The 23,872-nt window shown below is 56.0% G+C and overlaps 1 protein-coding gene across 3 annotated transcripts; it reads right to left on the bottom strand.

Annotated features, from left to right (window-relative positions):
* Positions 1–1,575: 1,575 nt before the first annotated feature.
* GRHL3 (grainyhead like transcription factor 3) lies at positions 1,576–22,833 on the bottom strand. 3 transcript variants are annotated; one of them, XM_038160716.1, is made up of 16 exons: positions 22,698–22,833; positions 13,996–14,182; positions 13,329–13,390; positions 11,949–12,288; positions 11,683–11,762; positions 9,978–10,131; positions 9,220–9,331; positions 8,973–9,067; positions 7,271–7,429; positions 6,737–6,815; positions 6,121–6,254; positions 5,557–5,591; positions 4,837–4,925; positions 4,668–4,753; positions 3,786–3,850; positions 1,576–2,296 (listed from the first exon to the last, which is right to left on the bottom strand). In XM_038160716.1, the coding sequence occupies exons 1-16, from the start codon at positions 22,712–22,714 to the stop codon at positions 2,182–2,184; spliced, it is 1,809 nt and encodes a 602-aa protein (XP_038016644.1). In that variant the 5' UTR covers positions 22,715–22,833; the 3' UTR covers positions 1,576–2,181. The 3 variants fall into 3 exon arrangements, with proteins under 3 accessions (XP_038016644.1, XP_038016647.1, XP_038016646.1); XM_038160719.1 differs by having other exon boundaries at positions 7,271–7,381; XM_038160718.1 differs by having other exon boundaries at positions 11,949–12,285.
* Between the last annotated feature and the right edge of the window lie 1,039 nt (positions 22,834–23,872).

Below are 23,872 nucleotides of genomic sequence, written 5' to 3'. Positions count from 1 at the left end.
CTTTGGAGCTGGGGTGAAAATCGCCTTCATCGCTCCTATCTCAATCTTCAAAAGGAGCTGGTGGGCTCCGGGCAAGGAGTCAGGAATGCTCTCGCATATTTGGGAGCTCTGCTTTACGCAACCTCTCAGCAACTCGCCTTGGCTGGAAGGGATGAGCGATACTGAGCCAGTCAGCAAAACACCCACCTCGCCGGGCAGGGCTGGGGACTCTGCCCCGGCAGCGTTTCCCTGCCCGCAGCCGGCACCGGGACTTGAGCCCGGCACAGCCAGGACTGCCCAGAGCCGCGCAGAAACAGCTGCCGGGTCTCTGCCTCCATCCCACCCCCAGAGGGAGAGTCGTTCTCCCAGCGCACACCCAGGGAGCTGCAGCCTGCGTGGGTCTCACCCTGCAAAACCCTGGGCTTGTGGGAAAGGGAGCCCCATAACATCCAGCAAAATTCAGCTTTGTTCTGCTGGGAACAGAAAGTTACCACTGAGATGGCTTTTGCTGCTGTAAATCAGTAGTGCTGCTGGAGGAACGGAGGCTCAGAGGGGTAAATGTTTACCTGGCAGGAAGATCAGGCTTTCGGAGCAACTCTTTGAGGGGTGAGAGGTCCCCAAACCCCCCAGCTCTGCATGCACACAACAGCCCAGGGCTGCCTGCTGCCCTCCCCATCTGTCCTGCACAGCACAGCCAACTGTCCCCACTGCCAGGGCTCCCTCTGTCCCTGCCTCAGCAGCTTCTGCCTGTCCCCATGGCTGGGCAGGACAGGGTCACCCTGGCTGGGAGCACCTGGAGCCAGTCCTGTCCCAGAGCAGGGTCCTGACAGCCCTCTGACACAGCAGGGGACAGGGGACCTGCAGCTTTCCCCTGGTGACACTGAGCACTGGGGGTTCCTGGTGGGACTGGTTTCAACTGGAGCTGAAACTCTGCTGCAGGAGGACTCACAGAATCAACACTGAATCAGAGCCATGGTGCTGAAGAAGGAGTTTGAGATCTGAAGGGAAGGAGAGCTGGAGAGATCCCAGAGGCTGATAAACCTTCAGCATATCTGTGCTTCATCTCAGCAGCCATCCTCAAACAGTACTGAAGTAATCCAAAACTCACCAAGCTGACACATTCCAACATTTCCAAATCCTCTTCCCAGGGCTCTTTCCTCCTCACTCACAGGCCTCAGGTACACGTTTAGCATGGCCAGGAAAGCAGAGGATGAAGGAGGAGGAGGAAAGGCCCTGGTTTTCACTGGTCAGAGGATTAATTAGAAAACACAGGGCTCCCCTTGGCATCTGATGACATAAATGGGAAGCAGCTTGAGGCAGTTTGAGCACAGGGTGGAAGGAGTTCAGGGAGCCAGTCACGCCTGGTGACACAGGTGGACACGGTGGCTGCAGAGGGGACAGACCTTGGCCAAAACCGTCCTCGAGCCCTTCTGGTGCCTCTGGGGTCACCTCCCTGCCCTGCTCCTGGCCAGCCCGTCCCAACTCCGACTGCAGAGCTGGGGAAATGGTTCATTTTCAGTCCTCGAGCCTTTATTACTACAGAGTATCCAAAACAACACAACCAAAACACAGTTACAAAAGGAGTTCACGGAGAAATGTGAAGCAGCCTGTGTTTGAAATGCTCTGTGTCACCATACTGAGTCCAGTATAAAACAATGCATATTTATACACATATAAAATACAAAAGGAACAACACAGAAATGTATAAACAGGGGTTGTGGAGGCCTCCGTGGTATTTACAGTCAGAGATGGGGCAGGGAGGGTGTTGAGCAGGCAGTGTCCGTTCAGCAGGAGCTGTGGCTGCATCTGGGAGAGTCTCTGTGCCAGAGAGGAGCTCAGAGCTGGGCTCAGCCCTGCTGGGAAAGCTCTGCGGGGTCTGTGGAGAGGCCGAGGCTGGGCTGGCACCAGCTCTGCTCTCTGCCCAGGCCTGGCAGGGTCACTTCGTGTGCCCAGCTCTGACACGGCAGCTCAGGCCCGGTGCCAGAAGGGAATAAAATATAATAAAAAATAATAATAATAATAATAATAAACTCAACAGAGCCAAGTTCCACGTTCACAGGATGATCTCACAGCAGTCTGTGGCCCAGCCCCGGGGCCGTGGGGGTTCAAGTCAAGGCAACAAGAGCGGGCACAGGGCTGAGCTCTGTGGGGTCACACGTGCCAGCTGGGAGACAAGTGCCAGGAAGTGCTGCCTGCAGCTCTTTAGAGCTCTTTGAGGATGATCTGGAACTTGTTCTCTGCCTCTACCATGTCCAGCAGAAAGGCCATGTGGTTGCTGTAGTGCTGGATGATGTTGTTGTCCATGTTCACCAGGATCCTGCAGAGAAGAAGAATGGCTGGATCAGATGCAGCACGCTGAAAGCAGTTCACCTTGCCCAGTCTGAGGGGCTCAGCCACTGTTAATTAATTAATTACAGCCACGGCACAACACAAGGGAAGATCCAGCACAGAACAGTCACGGCACAGTCAGGAATTCCAGGGGGCTGCTGGCACTGGGGGCCTGGCACTGCCCAGGGTCTGCCCCGTGCATCGGGATCTCCCCGGCTGCACCAGCCCCAGCGCCACCCCCAGCCCTGGGTCCCTGCCCTGGCTCCAGCAGGTGCCCCACAGAGACTCTGTGGGTACCCAGAGGCTTCCCCAGCAGAGCTGATCCCTTCATCTCTGCCTGTCCCAGAGCAGGCAGCCAGAGAAGTCACCTGTGCCTCTCGTGCTGCGCTCCCATCTGATTTCTAAACCACAAACGATCCCAGGGCTGTTGATCAGGAATCAGCCCTGGATTGTTCCTCCAGACCAAACCTCCCCAAGATCCAAAATTGCTCATTATTGCTCCTGAGTCACCCTGGGAGCTGAGCTCACCCCCGTGCAAGGGCCATGGCTGGGGCAGGTCCTGCCCTGCTGCCAGGCCGGGCAGTCCCACGGAGCTGCACTGGCTCTCACCAGATGAAGATCTGCCCCTCAAGCTGTAATTACCAGGAGAAGATTGTTTAGGGTGGAGCAATAGGATAAAATTATTGAAAATTAAATCTGGGGGAGCAGGAAGCTGGGCCTGACCCTGCCACCAGCCAGAGTGGAGCTATCTCCAATCTCCCCACACTTCAGAAGTAGCTGCTGGCATGGGTCACCTCCAGCCTTCATTAAACCAGGTGTCAAAATTATTTATTTAATCTAATTTCCAGGCGTGGCCTTTCCTTTTCACGAGATACCTCTTTGCTCCTCCTGCCTGGTTTCCCTCCCAGTCATCACCAAACACTCACTGCTTATCAGATCAAGGCACGAACAAAACCGAAGCCAAACTGGCTGAGGTGGCCTCTCCCCTGAAGCCACCAGTGCTGGTCTTTTCTTCTGGGGAGAAAATTCCCATTTCTGGGGCTGAGGGATGAGCAGCATCAGCAACAGGTGGAAGAACTGACAAATTTACAGGTTCACCACGGCCCACCCCTCATCCTGAGCCAGGGACATTCCAGCATTTTCTGGAGAAGCAAACACTGATCCCTCTCTGATAAGTTCTCCATAACCTCAGGCTTGCAGACTGAGACACAAAGGATCCCCATCAGACTCCCCAAACAATTCCACCTTCACCCAACTTCCTTTCCTTGGGAGACTTTACCCTCCAAACAGATATAATACAAACAAGCATTATCCCAAATCTTTAAAGGCCAGAAAGATCTGAGTTTTATATGCCCCAAACAGCAGAGCCTGACATGGCTCTACCTTTTACTGTCTCGTTAAAATGCTCCTGGAGCCAATGGCAGGGCTGAGGACAGCCTTGGAGGCACAGCAGAGAAGCAGATGAGAGATTAGCTTACCCTCTTTTGCACTTTTTGTAGACTTTATAAATGCTTTCTTCAGGAAGCCCGTATTTTTCTGAAATCTGTGAGAGAAAACATGGCAATCCCTCGTACTTGTAAAGTGAAATTCCCATGATAAAAACCAAAGATAACAGTGAGCCAGGGTGTTCAGCAGCAAAGGATTCCCCCTCAGTTTCACTGCAGAGAACAAAACCACGACCTGAACATTCTCCTGGGCAAGCTCACCCCACTTTGGTCTTGGGGTGGCAGGAGTTTTGTAGGTTTTTGCCAAGCATTTTCCATGAAGGTTTTTGACTCTCTGTGGTGAGGGATGGGGGAAGGAGAAGATGGCAAAGAATTCTCTGTGCTGACATTTTTCAAACGCCCTGTTTTTAAAAGTTTGTAAAACCAACAGATCTTAAAGTGCAGCCATAAAGCCACCCCAAATCTGGGAGGTTTATTGTTTGTTTCCTTCCCAGCAGTCTCCAGAGAGGGCTGGGTTATCAGAGATGCTGCTGATAACCATGACAGAAATATGTCCCTGTGCTCCTCAAACACAGCCAGGGAATTCCAGCACGAGGCCAGGGAGGGTTTCAGATCACACATCTCCAGCCTGGAGAACGGAGAAGGTGTTTGACAGTGGAAAATATGAACGTGCTGTCACAGGAGGAGACTTCCATGAGGATCTGGATGGGGAGGAGGTGTGATCCTCCCTCTGCAGCACAACCCGGCCACGCCAGGAGCTCTTGGGACAACTCAGCTCCTGCTCCCACTTCCATTCCCCTTCCCAAGGGAGAGCAGACAGGAGAGATGAGCAGCCCATATCCAGCTCCCTGTTCAGCAACCCCATCCCTTTTATCTGCAGTTTGTCCCTTCCCCAGGGGCTTTGGGGACACTCACAGCTGTCCTGAGGCCCTGCAGGTCCGGGGTCTTCAACATGAGAGCATCAAACACCTCCTCGGACTCCCTGCGCACGTAGAGCAGCACTGCAAGAGAACAGGGCACGCTCAGGGGCTCTGCCAGCGCTCCCAAAGCCCCGTGGCTCGTGGGACTGAGGATCCAGGGTTACCTCTCTGGGGATCTTCGTCCTTGCTGTGCTTTGGGGGGACCGGGTCGAAGTCGTCGGCGAAGGAGGCCCCGCTCCGCTTCAGGGGCAGCCTGGGCCAGGGAGGGGACAAAACACTCAGGAGGGCACAGGCAAGAGCACACGAACACCTGCAGCTGCTGACTGGGCAGCCACGAACTCCAACAGCCATCCAGCAACTCAGTACTGGTTTGTCATTCCAGCAGGGCAGTTGTGACTCCCTGCCTGCAGCACGTGGGCAGCTCAGGAGGGCCTGAGAGGGTCGGGGGCACCAAACCCAAAGGCCTCCTGCACCTCCTGTGGGGCACTGGTGTCCCCACACAGAGGGCCAGGCTGGGGGAGTTTCTGCTTTTCAAGTGTGATTCCAGTTAATTCCAGTTCCTTTTCCAGCCTCTGGGTATTTGAGCCCTTCAGTGACAGTTGGGATCTTTTATTCTCCCTTTCAGACATGAAAGGTTCTCCATGAGAACAACGGGACAGGCAGGGAGAGGCTCGTGTTGGAGTGACTCTGACAGGGACAGGAATGTGTCCGTGTTTCTGCAGCCCTGAGTCCCTTCCAGGACAAGGTTTAACTCGTGTTCTGGCTCTCAGGGCATCAGGGAGACCCTGAGCTGTGCCATCCTGCCCTGGGGTATCCAGCAGCCCTGGCATGCCCAGAGGAACAGAGCAGCTGCTGGACGGGAGCACACACTGCTGCATCCTCACCTGTTTGCAGAGCTGGGAGCAGCCGGAGGGAGCACCTGGAATGCAAAGGAAACGGATCTGAGAGCTTGCACAGCATCACTGTGTGCTGAGAGCCTGGGGAGGCAACTTGGGCACACTGGAAACGGGATCTCCCTCCTCCTGACCATCAGTTTTCCCACACAGTTAAACCCAAACATCTGTTTCTTAGATTAAATGAAATATTGATATAAAGAACTCCCCAGGTTCCCTATTTTTGACAAACTCAGGCAGTGGTTTCTGAGGCAGGGAATGCTGAGGAGCTCTGAAGGACACTGGATAGGGGACAGAGGGGGGATGTCCCACCCGCACAGGGACTGAGATGGTCACATCTTGCTCTAATTTATTTTCCACTGCTATTTTTGCTCCCGCTGCAGTCCTCTGCAGGTGAATAAAGCACAGGAGTACCTGCAAAGGTTATCTCACCCTGCACTGCTGCACAGCCAGGCCACTGGGGACAGGGAGTTCACCTCGATGCCACAGAGAGCTGCGGCGAGCCCGGGGCTCTTCCCACAGCCCGGGAGGAGGGAGCCGGGCCGGGGGACTCACCGAGCCACACCTCTGCGGGGCGGAGAAGTGCACGTTGGGGATGAAGAGCACGGGCTGCGTCTCCAGGTCGCTCTCGGGCCGCAGGAAGGTGATCTCGTTCCCTCTGAAGCCAGAGAGCAAACAGCCTTTCAGACCTACAGACGGAGAGTCCAGTTCATCTCGGGCCCTCGTTCTGCGAGAGGGGAGCCCCTTCCCAAGGCTCGGCAGAGCCGGGAGCGGGGCAGGAGCTGCAGCACCTCCAGGAGCTGCAGCAGGAGCTGCAGCACCTCCAGGAGCTGCAGCAGGAGCGGGGCAGGTGCTGCAGCACCTCCAGGAGCTGCAGCAGGAGCGGGGCAGGAGCTGCAGCACCTCCAGGAGCTGCAGCAGGAGCGGGGCAGGAGCTGCAGCACCTCCAGGAGCTGGGCAGGAGCTGCAGCACCTCCAGGAGCTGCAGCAGGAGCGGGGCAGGAGCTGCAGCACCTCCAGGGCAGCCCTGAAGCACTGCCGGGGCTGCCGGGTGCTGCTGAAGGGCTGCGGGAAGGGGAAGGAGCCCAGCAAGGGCCTGGCTGCCCGGGGGCCGAGGGCAGCATGGGAGGGAGCAGCCGGGGTTCCAGCAGGGAGCTCACACAGCACTCACCGTTGTTGTTGGAGTCCAGGCATTTTCCTTTCCTTCGGAACTGTTTCCTCTCATCATCCCTCATTTTCCTCTCTGCTCCCTGCGGGAAGATCCAGCACAATTGAGGACATTGACATTTCCACCAGGGGCAAGAGAGGTTCTGTGACCACCCCTGGGGTGTGACACGTTGAGCTGAAGGCAGCCTTAACTCAGAAATGGCCACCTCAGGGGCTTTCCCCAGCCTAAGCCAAGACTCTCTGACACTCAGAAATTAGGAAAACAAAAATAAAATTTGCTTCTGAAAATGAAACACACAGACAAGAAGAGCTGTGAGAAATTTTTCCATGGGAAGATACCTGAGACTGGAGAAGAACCTCCAAGGAAACTCTCATTTCTTTTGATACTTAACGACTGGTCAAAAATAGAGTCAGAAACAGAGTTTATTGTGAGGCACAGTCAGAGGTCTGGGCTGTTCCAGGCTCTCACAACCTTTCTGTTTTCACTCCTGGGGCCTCTGACCAGCTGGGTTTTGGGAGGTGGGAAGGAGTGCTGTACCTTGTCACAGAAGATCTTGATCTGGCAGACAGCCCTGTGCACCAGCTGGCTGCTGCCACTGCCACAGTCGTAGGTGTCGATCTGCAGGTTCAGGGGGACACCCTTCACTCCCTTCTGCGAGGAGAAGTCTGTGCTCAGGCAGTTCACCCCAATAAACACCTGCAAACAGGGACAGGATCCGTGCTGCTGGGAACCTCCTCCTCGGCAGCACTGGGAGCAGAGGGCAGGGGCAGAAGCAGCTGCTGAGGCTCCTTCCAGCCCTGCCAGGGCCAGCCTGGCAGGGCAGCAGCTGGTTTCCCACCTGAGCCTCTCCCCCCACACTATTTCAGCTCTTTAACTCGGCCTCTCCACTCCCAAAATCCTGCCTGGGGATGTTCTTGCTGATAGTTCTGATCTTTCATTTGAAAGGGACCCTCAGACAGCAAAGCCCTGCAGGAAGGGAGGAGGGCAAGGCTGCAGCCTCAGGAATTGCACAGCAGCGCTGCTTAAATAAAAATTCATCCCACACGGGGCTCTTTTATCACCGGCAGGGAGGGAACTCCAGTGGGAACTCTGGAGGAAAATCTGAGCTCAGCTCGAATCCAAATTGTATCTCCAAACTGCCAATTCACTGGTGTGACCTCGGAATTCCCCTGGACCCTGGGGACAGATTTGCAGGGGGAGAAGCTCCCAGAGCTCCCCCAGCTGAGGATTTCAGCCCTGAAACCTGATGTCAGCTCCAGTCAGTTGTTAGGAAAGAAAACCTCTTCACTGGGGGGTGAAGTTTAATTGGAGAGAGAGAAGTAACAGGTGCCATGGCCAACCCAAACACCCAAATACCTGACCCCTCCTTTCCCAGCCCCTGACCCCTCCTGTTCCCAGCCCCTGACCCCTCCTGCCTCACTCCCAGCCCTCGCAGCTCTCTGAAGTCTCACCTCTACCTGCCCCAGGCCAGTGAGTGAGCAGAGTTTCTGCTAAGAGTTAAATCCAGTTTTGCTGAGATGCCCCCAGGGCTTGCCACATACCTGACATATTTCCATTTCTGACAGCTCTGCCTTGAAGACATTTGTTAACCTCTTGGGTTGTAAAAGACCCGGGTTGCCTTTGGGCTTACTGAGATCCCAAAGCCAGGCAGGGTTTTCCCAAGCTTCAGAGACTCGGGGTATTTTTGCTTTGCTTTTTTTTTTTCTTAGTTGTTTAATCAGATTTTCAATCCCCACGAGATACAAAGTGCTAATGAAAGGGTCTGAGATGCAGAAGACACAGCAGAGCTGCAAAGACATTGCTGTAATGAACTTTCCTGGTTTTCAGGTGGAAAGGGATCTTGTGAGCTGCCTGGCTCCCTTCCACATCCCACATCCCAGGGAAGGGTGGTCAGCCATGCCTGCAGCGCCCTGCTGGAGAGGGGGCTCTGTTCCCCGAGCTGGGGTTATTTAAACAGGCTGCAGCTCCATGTGAGCAGAGCCCTGAATCCCTGCAAAACCCTTTCTTCAGAGTTATCCATCAGCACTAAGAAAACATCCCTGAGCCAGTCTGGGTGTACCCAGAGTGTTTGTTAGCTCACGGCAGCGCTTAAGCACACACTGAGGCACGGTGTCCTGCTGCTGTCCTGCCTGGGGAGCTCTGAGCGTCTCTGAGCACCGGGGCAGGGCCGGGGCTGCCAGGAGGGAGCTGCAGCTTTGCTCAGGACCATTCCCAGCTGCCCTCCACGGGCAGTTTGTACCTTGGCTTCCTCGTGGATGTTCCACACGAAGGACAGGGCGTTGTAGGCCAGCTCCTCGATGTTCTGCACCGTGTTGAAGTTCTCCTTGCAGTCAGCTGGAGGGCAGGGGAGGAGCAGTTAGTGCTGGGGTGGAACTGGTGACATCCCCAAGACCTCCCACCCCCAAACCCTGCCCTGGCTGGCTCCCAGAGCCAGGGAAGCCCTGGCGGGCGCTGAAGTGGAGCACAAGCTGCCCAGCCCCTCGTACCCACGTCGATGACCCTCTGCTTGGCCGTGGGCTGCCGGGAGTGCCAGTGCTTCCAGAACTTCAGCTGCTCCGTGGGGATCTTCTCGTTGTCAAACACGATCATCACCACGCTCTGCAACACAGCCAGCCCAGCCAGCTCAGCACAGGGCACAGATCAGTGCCCCTGACCCAGCACAGAGCACAGAGCACAGATCAGTGCCCCTGACCCAGCTCAGCACAGATCAGTGCCCCTGACCCAGCTCAGCACAGATCAGTGCCCCTGACCCAGCACAGAGCAGAGATCAGTGCCCCTGACCCAGCACAGAGCACATCAGTGCCCCCTGACCCTTCCACCCTGCACTGCCATCAGGGCCATGTGAAACATGAAGTTTTGTGCTGGGGAAGCTGAGCAGGGCAAGGGAAGGGATTTGGGCTCGGCCATTTGGCACATTCACCTCAGAGGCTGCTCCGAGGCCTGGCCACAATGCCAGGAGCAGGATGGGGACCCTGCCCCTGGCTCAGAGCTCTTCCAGCAGGGCCCCCAGTGGCCCTTTGTGCATCCCTGAGCTCCTGTGACAGGTTCCAGCTGCCACGGAGGCTCTGCAGGGCAGCAGAGGATTGTCCTGCGGGACTGAATCCACCCCGTTCATCCCTTTAAGCCAACGTGAGCCACAAAGCCATTCCTGCTCACGTTCAGCTCTGTTCCCAGGCCAGAGGAGCTGCTGGATGTCCCATTCCTGAGCTGTCAGCAGAGCTGTCAGCCTGTCTGCGTCTCTTACCTTCACTTTATTTGAGGACAAGTGCAAACATTTGCTGTCTCCAGCTGTCCGCAGGGTGATGGGGTAGAACTGTCCTTTGTTGAGGTAGGCCATGGGAGAGTCCCCAGATTTGATGTGAATGGCTTTGGGTGACCCCAGCGTGTATTCAAAGTCACTTGGATGGAACAAAGAGAGAAGGATGAATAAGCACACGCTGCTGTTTCACTGCAAAAGCAAAACAGAGCCCCAGGAGCCTCCACCCCACGGGTTACTGGCTCCAGTTTCTGCTCCGTTCCCCACCTCACACACCCTGACACAGCACAGCACATTCTGATCCTCCCCAACACCCCGGGGAGCAGCACTGCTCCAACAGCCCCATTTCCCCCCCACAGTTTTGGCTTAAAAACCCCTGGATGTGACTGCAGCCAGTATTTCTGTGTGGATGGCAACAGAGCCATTGCTCAACCAGCAGCCTGCAGCTAAACACCCAAAAATGGGTACCTGTGGAGGGACTTTTACAACATCCTAAACTCAGGTTCCTGTCTCCAAGTCCATACCCACAACTGGCTGAGCCAGGAAGACTCTCCCTTCATGGTCCTGTAGAAGAAGGACCTGCACGACACCAACAGCTGCTTGGTTATGCAGAGCTGGGCTCAGAATCCCAGCTCGTGGGACCCTCAGAGTGGTGGGCACCAACGTGAATCTCTACAGAAAAGCTTTGTGGTGGCACACAGAGAAGGTGCCGCCGCTGTCAGCGGAAATTTGAAAGAGGAGCCTGAATTCAGCAGCTCTCAGGCCTTCACCAGCAGCTGTGAGCACTGAAACCATGAGGCCACAGCTGGTTTCTGCTGGGAGGGATCCGTGCAAGCCACCACCTGTACAGGAGCCTTCACTCAGACCCTTCAAGTGCCCTGTTTAGTCACCAACCCATCTTCTTCCTGCTCCACCTCCTGTGATGCCATCTCTGAAGATGGGCTTGGCAGCTCCTCTTATCTGCAGCCAGGAGAGCCAGAGAAGTTCAGTGCACAAATAAACAGCGAGCAGGGAGCCTCTGCTGTCTGTGTGAACATCCCCACGTCTGACAGCTGACTCACCCAGTCAGCTGACTCAGGAGCAAATAAAAAGTGGGAGGTGAAATAATGTTACCTGCTGGGAGGTTTGATTTGGTATCTGGAGCAGCAAAGCTCTGCCTGGCAGAGGGGTGGAAAAGAGGAAGGAATCCCTCTCATGTTTTAGGAATGAGAGGCAGCGGCACCCTCTAAAATCAAGGCTGACTAACAGTGCTAAGTGAGAACCTAAACCTTAGATTAGGGGAGGCTGATTATCACCCTCATGCTCTGCCAGCCTCCTTTTCCCTGTCATTTACCCCGTTCCAAGTGGCCTGTGGGAAGATGGTGCAGCCACCCGGGTCCCTCGGTGTCACCCAGCCGAGCAGCGCTCCCTGGGAAGGGCTGTCACCCTGAGCTGTGACAGCAGCTGGCCCTGGACGGGCCCCAGTCTGGGGGCAGAACAATCCCAGCTTTGCTCTAAGAGCTCACGGGGCAGCACCTTGCTCCAAAGCCACCGGGGAGACACAGCTGGTGTCTGCACGGGCACAGGATCTGTTCCAGCACAGCTCTGGCCACTGCCAGGCTGGACTGGGCGCAGGAGAGGGACACAGTCCTTCCCCAGGACAGAGACAGAGCCGAGAGTTCCCTGGAGCCCCAAAGCCCTGGCCTGCTGTTACCTCTTCACCCCATCTGTGGGGTAACTCTCGGGGCAGGGGGGCTCTGGCTGGGCTTTGAGGATGTCACTGAAGAGCAGCGTCTGCAGACAAGAGCAAACACAAACCAAGAGTCAAATCTCTCGTGGCTTTGTCCATTCACCTCTCCCAGACACCACACCAGATGACCTCCAAAATCAACATAAACCCCCCAGAAATGCAACAGGAGCAGCACCAGGCCTCCAACAGGGAAGCAAAGCTTGGTGCCCCCACACGAGCCCCAGCCTGACCTCCTGGGGGTCCTCCTTGAAGGTGCTGTCGGGCTGCCAGCGCTGCTGCGCCGGGGCCATGGGCAGGCTCTCAAACAGGGAGTTCAGGGAGCTGCTGTCATACACGTCCCCCGGCGCCACCAGGAAGTTGTCTGGGGTGGCTTCCAGCTTGCTGGTGCCTGGAGGGAGCAGGGCTGCCTTGTGAGGAGCAGGGATCCCCTCGAGACTCAGGCCGTTCTTCTTGGGAGGCTCGCAGAACTCCTGGGTCATGGAGACGTTTTCTGACAGCAGCTTCATGAGGTGGGCCGAGCCGTCGAAGGAGGGCAGCTCGGGCTCGTAATCCATGCCGTGGCAGTGCCTGCTGGAGAGAGTCCCGGCTCAGGGCGGGCACAGAGGGCACCCCCAGCACGGCGGCGCTGCCAGGAGTGGCTGGATGTGCTGCTGGCCTGGCTGCCAGGTGACCCTGAGTCAGCCCAGCAGCTCCTGCTGGGGCTGGGAGCACTGGCAGCCCCTGGGGATCTCCACCCACAACTCTCAGGGCAGGCAGCAGGAGCCAGAGGTGCTCAGCAGATAAGGGATGGCCGCAGGGAGTCAGGGAATATGGTCTGGACGTGGTTTGGGGCTGCACATCCCCTGCTCAGTCACTGAGGCCACACTCAGAGCAGCAGGGGTGATAAGAAGGGTGACTGCTGTGTGGGCTGTCCATCATAAGTCTTTCTATGGCTCATTAATGCTGCAAGTTGATTTTTTATACCCTTTTTTAAATGAAAAACAACTATTGTACAAATTTACAAAGTCCAGCAACTTAGGAAGCAAAAACCAAAAGCAGCTGAAGTCAGTTTGCTTCTGAAGGAGTGAAGCATCACTTGGGGTTTATTCTGTCAAGTGGTTCAAAAGTGACAATGCCAAAGCACATAGCATCCAGGAAGGGGAGCTGAACCCATAATGCAAATGAGCCATTAATTTAATCATCAATTATCTGAGAACCTCAAAGGACAAATGGGAGTCACTGGAAGAGAATCCTGGGAGAGTGGAAGAGGAACTCTCATCAGCCCAGGGAGTGAACGAGGATTTGGCCCTTCAGTGCTCAATCCTTCTGCCCTTTGCAATTGTCTCAAAATAGGAGCTAAAGGCAACTTCTTCAGCTGCTGCAGATCAGCAGAACCCCGTGAACACAGCCAGCCAGACGCTCAGCTGTGCAAAGGGGTGTAGCTCCATTTATACCTGCTTGGGACCTGGCCTAAGGAATTTTAATGTGTGTCTCAGGGTTAATGAGCTGCACTGTTGCTGGTAATAACACCGTGCTTTGATGTCTATTTTCTGCAAGCTCAGAGCCCCATCCTGCATTGCAGCAGCTGCAGGAGAGCAAGGCAGCTCCAGAGAGCAGGAACTGAAGCCAACCTCTTTGCCAGGTCATTGCGTGCCACCATCCCAGCTGGCAGAATCCTCTTCTCCTTGGGGACCTGGGACAAGGCAGAGCAGAGAGTTTGGTTGGGGTTGGATTTTGTTAAAGGGAACCAGAGCAGAATTAGCCCTGCTAATAAAACCAGATAAAACCCCACGAGAAGAACAAACAGCAGAGCTGGCTCTGCCCTGGGCTCCCAATAACCTTGGATGAGCCACAGCAGCTTGTTCTGGGCAGGCCCTTAAAAGCCCCCAAGTGAGTGGGAACATCTTTCCTATTGCTTCCAGTCAGGGATCAATCAGGGATCAATCAAATCCACATTTCCCAAAGCTGCAGCACTGGGAGAATAAAACTGGTGGGGACTGCGAGGCAGCTCCAGCCCAGCAGCCCTCAAAGCCCCTGTGGGTGAAAATCCAGACTCCAGGCACTGGGCTCAGGTTTTCCACATGTTCTGGATTCCCTCAGAGTGCTGGTTTGTGCCTCAGTTTACCTCTGGGGACACTGGTGGCACCGTGTGGTGCTGGATAAACAGCTCGGGGGGCTCGGCAGATGGGGGAGCTCAGTAGAGGGGTCCCCTCCTAAGGTGCTACATGTTTTACACATGTTCTACTCCTCTTTTGCCCCAGTTTTACCCCAGTTTGAGCCCAGCCCAGGGGCACCCACCATGTAGTAGTCGTAGAGGAGGCTGAGGGCGGCCACGCTGTCGTCGTCCCCGTTCACCCTCATCATGGCCTTGGTGGCTGCAGTCAGGGGGTTCTCCAGGTAGGTTTTCCAGGCCTCATCCTCGCTGGTGTAGGGGAATTTCTGGAAGTTCATGGTGTCATTCTTCATCAGACGCACGGATCTGAAACTGGGGGAACTGGGAATCAGGGAGGAGCTTTTCCCACAGGGGTTTCCATGAACTCAGGAAGGGCTCCCAAGGGCTCTGTGGGATGGAGGAGGGATGTTCTCCTGGTCCTGAACTCCCAGAGCCTTTGGGATCACCACTTCTGCTGCTGTAGCTGGGCACAAAACCAGGCCAGAGCCTGGCCAGGGGCAGCTGCTCCCTGTCCTGAACCACAAAGCTGCTCCTTCCTCCAGCCCCATCCTGCCACAGGGCGCTGGGCACTAAAGAGGGATCAGGAACAATTTCCCTTGGATGTGGAGCTCCAGGCCAGCACAGCCCACAGTCAGACACAGTCACTCAGTGCCCAGATGAAACCAAGCCTCATCATTTTCCTTTGCTGCAGTCCAGGGTTTGAATTTATTTTTTCCCAATCATTTGTAGATGATTTTCCTCAGAGGGAAGCAGACAGGCAGATCACAACCCCCTCCCTTCCACTAAAAAATTCCTGACTGAGGTGAGGCTCGTGGGACTACGTGAGCAGCAACACACCAAAATAATGCCCTGCCTGTCCTCACTTCTGGCACTTTCTCCAGGCCTCTCCATCTTATGTTAATAAACTGTCAGACTCTTAATTACCCAAACATTGGTCATCTTTCCTTTTCCTCCAGCAAGCCCTGCCAGCAGCCAGCCCAGCAGTGCCTCTGTGCCTTCCCTGGGAGGTTGGAATCACGGAATCCCAGAATTGTTTAGGTTGGAAAAGACCCCAGAGATCATGGAGTGCAACCTTTGACAGAATCCCAGCACGTCCACAGAGGCTGAGCCAGGGCCCTGCTCCTGCCACACCTTCCTGTCACCACCACAGCTCACACCATTCACCATAAAATAACATCTCCGTGGACAAAAATTCCCTTTCCTCCAAGTGGAAATGTCCAGGAAGGGCAAGGCTGGGTTAGAAGAAGAACCTTTCTTATTAGAAGAAAGGTTTTAAAAACTTCTTTAAATCTGCAAAGTTGCCAAGAGCTGCCTGGAGTTGAACTGTGACATCACCTGCTGGTGTTTGTGCATGGAGAGGCAAAGGAGACCTTCAGGAGTCCCAGCAGTGAATGCTGCAGTTTAATGGCATTTTGTAAGGAATATTTTGTTTTCATTAAGCCACTCTCCACGTGCTTTCAAGTCGTGGTCTAGATTTTTAAGCGAATCATTCAGAGAACAATAATTCCTCTCGGGAGGAACCTGGCACCCCTGAAAGTGCCCCCGGCTGCTCTGTCAGCAGGCACTGCCACCCTGCACAAACGCACATTGAACCGTGCAGGGATGGCTTGGGATGCTCCTGGCTCACACTCCCAGCTCTCCTTGGCTCAGACTCCAGCTCTGGTGCCTCCCCTGCCTAACAAAACAAATTACAGCACGGAATTACTCCGCAGTTCAGGAATTACAGCCGATTTTTTCCATGAGGCCACCAAGGGCTGTTTCTGCTGTCCTCGTCACCTTTTCCTTGAGGAACCTCTGCTCTCCCTGCACCCCGGGCTCTGGGCCGGTGGCCCGAGGCTCCGGACTCGGGGCTGGGCTGGCTGCGCTCCCTGGCACAGCAGCCCCGGCCCCGCTGTCCCCCGCAGCTCTGCGGGCACTTTCCTTGTCTTAGCGCTTCTCACGCAGCCCTGCTCCCTGCTCCCTGCTCCCTGCTCCTCCTCCTCCTCCTCCTCCTCGCGGTGCTGTGTCGGAGCCCCGGCAGTGAGTCAGGCTCCGCTCGCTCCTGCCCGGGCAGGATCCGGATCCGCTCTGCCCCGTCCTCTGCGGGCAGAGCCGGCAGCAGCAGAGCCCGGCTCGGGCCCTGGGAACGGCACAGACAAACACAGGGGCAGGATGGAGCAACAGAGCACAGGGCAGCCTGAAAAACACCGATATTCCCGGAGAAACCCTCGGGAGATTCATCCTCCCTCAGTGAAGCGTTCCTTGTGTGATCACTCCCTTCTGCCCCTCACCTCTGCTGCACGGAAAAGGCGCCCAGGGCAAGCTGGCCTGCCCTGAGCCCGGCAGAGAGCAAAGCAAAACGCCCGGGGCTGGAGAGAGCCCGGCGTGGGCACCCCGGGCCCGTGGGGCTGCTGGCAGCACGGCCCAGCAGGGCACCTCTTTGACATCAGGACCTACAGGACACACAGATGCCATCAGCAGCCTCTGTGAGGCACAGCTGCAGGGAAGAGACCCAAATCCACATCCGAACACACCAGGAAAGAGTCACCCAAATCCACATCCAAACACAGCTGAACTTTGCTTTCCCTGCTGCCTGTGATGCCCCTGCACGTGGCCGGGCCCTGTGTGCCCATTCCAAGCTCCCGGCTCCGTTTGGCACGGCCAGAGCTCCTTTCCAGGCCAGGGAAGCACCAGCCCTGGGAGCAGCAGCCTCCCTGCCCTCTGTGCACCCTGGGAGCTGGAGCCTGGGGCCATGTGCAGAGCAGAGCAGGATTTGGGGCAGGGAGCAGTCTGTTTGTTTCCAAACACTGGGGAGTGTGACACAAGGTGATCCCAGCCCCTCTCCCGCTCCAGCCCACCCCCCCTCTGTTCCCCCAGTTTCTCCTGGTGATGGATAAACACTCAGGGCTATGCTGGAACAGGAGAACGTGCCCAAAGGGTCCAGGTGGGGACACCAGCCAAGCAGGAAAGAGCCCTTGAGCTCCTCCTGCCTCTGCCGGGTGTCCGTGGGAGGCTTTGCCGGCCTTGGAGCTTGGTGCTGCCTGTGCTCTCCCCACCACACCTGACTAAGCCCAGCCTAAACCCTGGCCCTGCCGATGCTGGAGGCTGCAGAGCAGCACCACGCTGAGCCCCCGGTGAGCAGCAGCAACGTCAGGGGCACAGGACAGAGCCCCCAGCCCTGAGGAGCTCAGGGTGCCCCGGGCAGCTCCTCCGGGGGTTCCAGCAGCTCTGGGCTTGGCCAGTGCCCTCTCCTCTCTCTTGGAATAACCCGGGTGCTGCCCACGTCCTCGGCAGACCAGGGGAGGCTCAGCAGTGCCCTGGACAAGGCAGGGCCAGCAGCTCTCCCTGGGCAGGGAGCGTGGCCTGCAAAGCCCCGTCAGGAGGGACAGCAACCCACCAAGTGCCCTCTGCTGAGCCCAAAGCTCTCAGCTGAGCTGTGGTTTGGTAATTCCTTTGCAGGTTTAATAAACAAGCACACCTGAAGACAAGGTGACAGCAGAGCCAGCAGTGAGGGCATTGTCACCAGCCCACTCACACGGCCAGGCAAAAATCCAAACAGAGACAGAACCAGGAAAAAAACACCCAGAAAGAAACACAACAAACACAGGCTAACGATGGAAAACGCTGCCGGGGTGCCAAGCACAGCACAGTGCCACCCCACAGCCCAGGAGACCACGCTCCAGCTGATGCCCCTGACCTGCCCTGCCTACAGCACATTTCCTGGGATGCTTTCCCTGGCAGCCGGAGGACACTGTGGGCTCTGTCACTGGCTTTGTGCAGGGGCATTTCAGCAGCGCCCTCGGCCCAGGGTTAGCTCAGCTCAGCCACTGAGGATTCCCAGCAGCGCAGGAGCTTCCCCTTCCCTGGATCCTGAGTGGCACAGGGGGGTCTGGGACCCCCAGCCAGCCTGGCACAGCACGGGCACCCTGCAGGGATGTGCCCGCCTGGCACGGGGAGGAAAGGAGGCACCATGAACAGCTCTGGGAAATGGCTCCTGATGCCCACAGGGCTCCGTGGGCGCCAGGGGAGCTCGGTGGTGAGTCCCTGCTGGGGTGGGGTGGGCACTGATCCCCCCAGCAGATCCAGCTGGGAGCTCTGCAGGCTGAGCCAGACAAAGCTCCTGGGGCAGCTGCTGCCTGGGGAATGTGCAGGGATCCCCCTGGCCTGGCCCTCCCGGGGCACCAAACAAACCTCAAAGCAGCTCAACATCTGTCCTTTTCCACCCAGCCTAACTCGGCTCTTGCAGCTCTTTATTAGCACAGCAGAAGGACCTGGGGACAGGATTGACACTGGAATGCCTCATCCTGGGCTGCCAGCAAAGCTGAGAGAGCAGAAGCAGCCCTGAAGCTCTGCTGTGACCCTCAGCAGCCCTGGGCTCTTCTGCCCCTGCAGCAGAGACAATCCAGGCTGTGATGCTTGGGGGACACCAGCTGGGGTTGTGCTCTACCCCAGAACATCACCCTGGAGGGACCCACCCACCCCGTCCCACTGCACAAAGCAGCCCTGCTTTGGTGCCTCCCCTGCCCAACAAAACAAATCTCAGCTCAGAATCCCTCTGCAGGTCAGGAATTAGGGCTGATTCCTTCCAGAAGCAATTGCTGATGTCAGATGGTTCCGTTTTGGGGTGTCAGGATATCTGACTCCAAAGGGAGACACAAAACCAGGCCCTGAGCATCTGCTCCCCCTCCTGAAACATTGCTGTAAACTTCACCCTCATTCCTGTTTTCACTGGGGACACACACAGGCACTTTATGTACAGTTACTCCTGGACACAAACCCTCCCTGTCCCGACACAGCACACTCGGCACTGAGGCTCCCAGTGCTTCCCCAGCAACAGGAAGATTTCACAGTAATTTTGGTGGATTCTCCAACTCCAACAGCCATGACTTCTAAATAAAATGAAATTTTAAAGAATCACCATTTTACAAGGTGTGGATTTAAAACCCCCCAGTGGCAGCCATAATACACAAACCTCTGCCACAAAATGTGTTCCTCTTTTACTGCTCTTCAGATGGCGTGGGTTTTAAAGCCAGTAATCAGCTATTATGGGTTGCCTGTGCTTAGAACAAAGCCCAGCTTTACTCAGGGTTCCATGCTTCCCTCAGCACACCCTGCCAGAGGCTGCTGCAGGGGCACTCTGGGGATGTCACACATTTCCAAGGACAGCAGAGATTGGAGGTTTCAGCCCCGGAGTTCTGTGCTCGGTGGGGTCCCCCCACCCCAGGGATGTGCTGACCCCTCTCCCTGCGTGGGTGCAGGCAGAGCTCACTCCTGGCACGGGGTTTGTGCCCTGCTGCAGGTGGCAGAGGTGGATCCTGTTGCCCAAGAGGCTCCAGGAAGCCGTGCCAGGGCAGGACACTTGACAGGAGCCTCACATGGAGCAGCTGCTCCCTGCCCTGCCCCTGCCAGCAGCTCTTCCCCCCAGCTGCTGCAAGGCCCTGCAGAGGCACAGGCACAGGGCTCCCCCCGTCCCTTCCCGTCCTGGAGGGACTTTCACTGTGACAGTGCCAGCTCCAGGTCCCCTCTGTCCCACCCTGGTTCATGTCCTGGGAGCGCAGGAGCAGCAGCTGCTGCTGGGCTGTTCCACACAAGCTCCAGCCCAGCACCAGGGGCTCCAGACGGGGCTTCTGCCCAGCAAAGCTGATCCACCCACAAAGCCGGGCCCTTGAGCAGAGCTCGGGGTGCCAAGGCAGGGCAGAGACAGGAGTGGGCAGAGCAGGAGGCTCGGGGGCAGTGCCAGCTCTGCCCTGGGGCTCTCAGCACTCCAGCTGTGAACAGGGATGGGGACAGGGATGGGGCTGGACCAGCCTCACCCCCACAGCCAGAACAGCACTGACCCCCAAAGGGACAAGAAACGAACCATCAGAACCCTGCAGTGCTTCGGGCTGGAGGCACCATCCAGGCCACGGCAGGGACACCTCCCTCTGTCCCAGGCTGCTCCGAGCCTGTCCAGCCTGGCCTTGGCACTGCCAGGGATCCAGGGGCAGCCCCAGCTGCTCTGGGCACCTGTGCCAGGCCTGCCCACCCTCCCAGGGAGGAATTTCTTCTCCAAATCCCATCTAACTCCAATCTCTTCCATATTTGTTATCCTCCAAGCCTTGGGAACTTGGCTGTGAGCAATGGCATATAACCATGTGTTCAGTAATGAGTTCCACTCATTTTTTATCATTTTTATCACGATCATTTTTCAGCTGTTGCCTTTTTCCTCCTCGAGCACACACAATTCCAGGATCCCTGTCCCTGCCAGTCAGCTGATCCCAAGGGCTGGCAGGTGCAATCCAAGCACAAGTGCATTTTTGGATGACTGATCAACAGTTCAAACCCCAGCAGGAACAAAGCCAGAGCAGATTCTCCTCGAGGAACTGTCTTTATTCTGCAAATTTCCCTGGAACCATTCCCATGGACCAATCAGCCCAAAATGTGACCCAAAGCATCAAAGCAGAGATACTGTGCAAATGTTGATTCACCTCTGCTTTGAGTCTGGAGTTTATTCAGAGGGCTTTTACTCCTTTGTTGGGAATTGCATAGCAGTTATTTGATTGTTGTTTCTTTAATTTACAAATCTCTTTTTCTCTTTACATAACTTAAAAAAAAAAAAAAAAATCCGAGCCAGCCTCCTTGCTCCAGCTCGGTTATCCCGTGTGTGCTTTGCTGCCAGGATTTTATAAAAGGGCTTTAACTTTTCATTCACCAGGAGCATAACTCAAGTTTTAATAACACACCTTATGCATGACAAAAATTTGCTTCTGGCGATCATGGTTTCGACCACAAAACCACAACTGGGAGTAACTCCTGGTTAACTCCTTCCAGCCCACGCAGGCAGAGTTAGACACGGGTTCAGTGTAGAAGACTATGGAAATCAGCACTTGGAATATTTTAGAATAGGCAAAACATCTCCCCCTCCCATGCCGCGCTGCTCCCTTCCCGGTCCTCTCTGGGAATTTTAAATCCCAAAGGGACAGGTGGGATTCTCCTCCCTGGCATTTTGAGCCAGGAATCGTGGATATCACAGCTCCTGAGCATCGGCCACATCTGGGCAGATGTGCCCGGCTCACTCTGGGGCGGCAGGAGCGGCGTGCGGGGCACGGACAGCGCTCCGGGGCTGCTCGGGTGGCTGCCCGGCTCCTCCCTGGCCATTATCCCCAGATTCGCAGCTCCTCGGAGCCCCTTGGCTGGCTGAGAGGTTTTAGCAGCCTCTGCTCAGCTCCTGCCCCGCTGGCACCGTTTCCCCTGGCAGCAAACCCCGGGCTGAGCGTGCCCTGCTCCCCTGCTCCCGGCAATTCCCACTCCGCACCTCCTGCCGGCAGCCTGCGGAGCTTGGGGCGAGCAGCTCCAAGGGCCGTGGTGGCCCGAAATGTCCCTCCCGGCCCGTGGTGGCCCGAAGTGTCCCCCCAGGCCCGTGGTGGCCCGAAGTGTCCCCCCAGGCCCTGGCCGGGCTCGGTCCGGGGCTGCCGCCTCTCCTCCCGGGGATCGACCCCACTGAAATAAAGCGGAATTTCCACAGATCCGCAGATCCTCCCAAAGCTTCAGTTCACGGGAGCCCAGAGGCAGCCCCGGGGCTGCTCCCCTGGCCCGCAGGCTCAGGGTTAACAGCCCTGCCAGGGCAGAGGCAGCAGCCGTGTAATTCCCGGCCGTCATTAGCGATAAATCCATCAATCGCACACTCCCGGAGCCAAACGCGTCCTCCCTGGCAAAGCTCAAAAGCACCGGTTCTAAATGACCCAAAAAAACTTCCGCGAGCGAAAATGGCAGTGACGGATTCCCGATCGACCCGAGCAGATCGATCCCACGATTTACACCAAATAATAATTAGTGCCGTGCCTTTTCGGGGTTCTTAATGAGAGGAGACGGGCTGACACAGCAGCTCCGGCGGGCGGGTGAACACACACGGGCGTGCGGCTTTCTCCCCAAAAACGCCAGATCTCCGCCCAGATAGGCACCATTTCTATTTCTTGATAAATATTTTATGCACAGATCCTTCACGCAGGGCTCGGGGCTGGGCTGGCGTTCAGCCCTGACTGACAGCAGCGTTCAGAGATTCATCCGCTGTCACCGATCTGACACTGCCTGCCTTTATCCCAGAGGTGCGAGGCACGAGGGGAGCTGATCCCATCAGCATCCAAAACTCCAAAATATTTCGGAGGTGCCCACATTAGAAAAGAGAGTTGTACAGGATCAATGGGCGTTAAAAGCTTTTTCTTATTTAAAAGATTAAATTATTTGATAGGGTCATAGTGTGAATCCATTTACGTAACAAAAAAAAAACCAACAAAACCCAAACAAACAACAAAAAACACCCAAAAACCAAACCCCAAAACAAACAAAAAACCCAAAGAAAGAAAAAAACCCTCTACCCAAACAAACAAACAAAAATAAAAAAAAAGGGGGGGGAAATCATAAAACCCTCAACAAAAACAACAAAAAAGACACACAACAATCCCCACCCCTAGAAACTAGAGACGGGCAAATACTTTGGAAGGTATTTTCTCAAATAAATCGATATAAAGTTAAACCAGATCCCTTTAGCTGCTGTTAGATTTTGTCCGATAGAGGCAGAGCAGATTCAGTTCAGACAGAAACCCCATGTGTCAGTTTTAGCTGGGGATAAAAGAATAACCAGGATCGTGGTTTTTAACGATTCCCAAGAGAAAAGGAGTGATTGATTCCCGAGGAGCGATTCCTCCCCAGAGCAGCACCAGCTCAGGCAGCGCCAGAAAATCGGGAAAATGCTCCCATCCCGTTCCTTACTGCCCCACCGAGCGCTGGGCAGGCGGAGGAGCAGCCCGGGAATCTCCCGCGGCCCCGGCCCCGAGCAAAGCAGAGGGGAAGGAAGGAAGGCTCGACTTACTCCAGCTCATTGGACATCGCCGCGGTGCGCTCGGCTCGCCGGGCTGCTCACACAGACATTGCCTGCGAGGTGTTTGATTTATGGCAGCCGCGCACAGGTGGGGCGGCCGCGCCGGGATTGGCTGCCGGGACAGGTGCCCTGGGACAGGTACACCCAGACAGGTGCAGCGTAACCCTGTCCCTGCCGGCCGCCAGGGAACAGCCCCCGGCGAGGGGACGGACGGGCGGAATCGGGGATTCACCTCGGGGATGAGGAGTTTCAGCTCGGTGCATGGGATCCCTGCCTGCCGTGCCAAGGAGCTGCCGTTTCTGGGGAGCTGGGGAATGGCTCGTCCTTTGCTGTTTCTTTATACATAAACACGCTCAAAATACACGTATTTATAAAGGAATGGATTAGGGAAGGAGAAAGTTTCCTCTCATTCCTCCGCGGTAGTTGTACTGACGGGAAAACCCTTTCCTGCCTCTCCTCACCTCCTCTCAGCTGCTCACTCCAGAACCACGAGGACGTTTTTTTCCTCCCTCTTAAAAAAATGAACTTTAACCCCCCTAACTTTAGATACCAAGTCATTCCCTAAATATCCTGGCCCAGGGAGCCCTTGCACTGCTCTGGGTCTGGCAGGAGCAGGGCTAACCTGAGGGATAACCTTCTCTGTGAGCCTTATTCCAGCAGGAGGTTTGGGAAGGGGCTGCAGGAATACCACCCGGGCAGCAACACCTCTGCAGCAACTCAGCTGCACGCGGGGAAAGGTTTGTGCAATAGAACAAAACTCATCAGGGATTCAAGCCCTCTTGCTGGATGGTTTCTGTCGTCCGTGTTGCAACGAGGAGCAGAGGATGGGCTCAGCCGTGACTCACGGTGACTGGATTTGGAAGGCAGGAGAGGATTTCGCCAGGCAAGTTGATACAAGCCTTAAAACAAAGGGAAAAAGAAAGGCTTCCACCCCTCGTTCTCACCCCCCCATCGTGTCTCACTCCTGCCTGCCCCGCTCAGCTCCTGCCCTGCACGGCTCTGCAGATGTCCCAGCTCGGAGGTGTCACCAGCCCTGAGTGTGGCTCTCCCTGGGGACACAGGGGCTCCCAGCCCAGCAGGGCAGGCAGGAGCCGTGTCCACACAGGCACCTGTGAGCACAGAGCTCTTTAATTTGGGTACAGCACCCTCCAACAGCTCCCTGGCTG

This window comes from Motacilla alba, chromosome 23, assembly GCF_015832195.1.
Source record: "Motacilla alba alba isolate MOTALB_02 chromosome 23, Motacilla_alba_V1.0_pri, whole genome shotgun sequence".
Classification (NCBI taxonomy): domain Eukaryota; kingdom Metazoa; phylum Chordata; class Aves; order Passeriformes; family Motacillidae; genus Motacilla; species Motacilla alba.
Note: the sequence above shows the minus strand (reverse complement) of the source record. Positions and strands in the feature narration are given on the sequence as shown.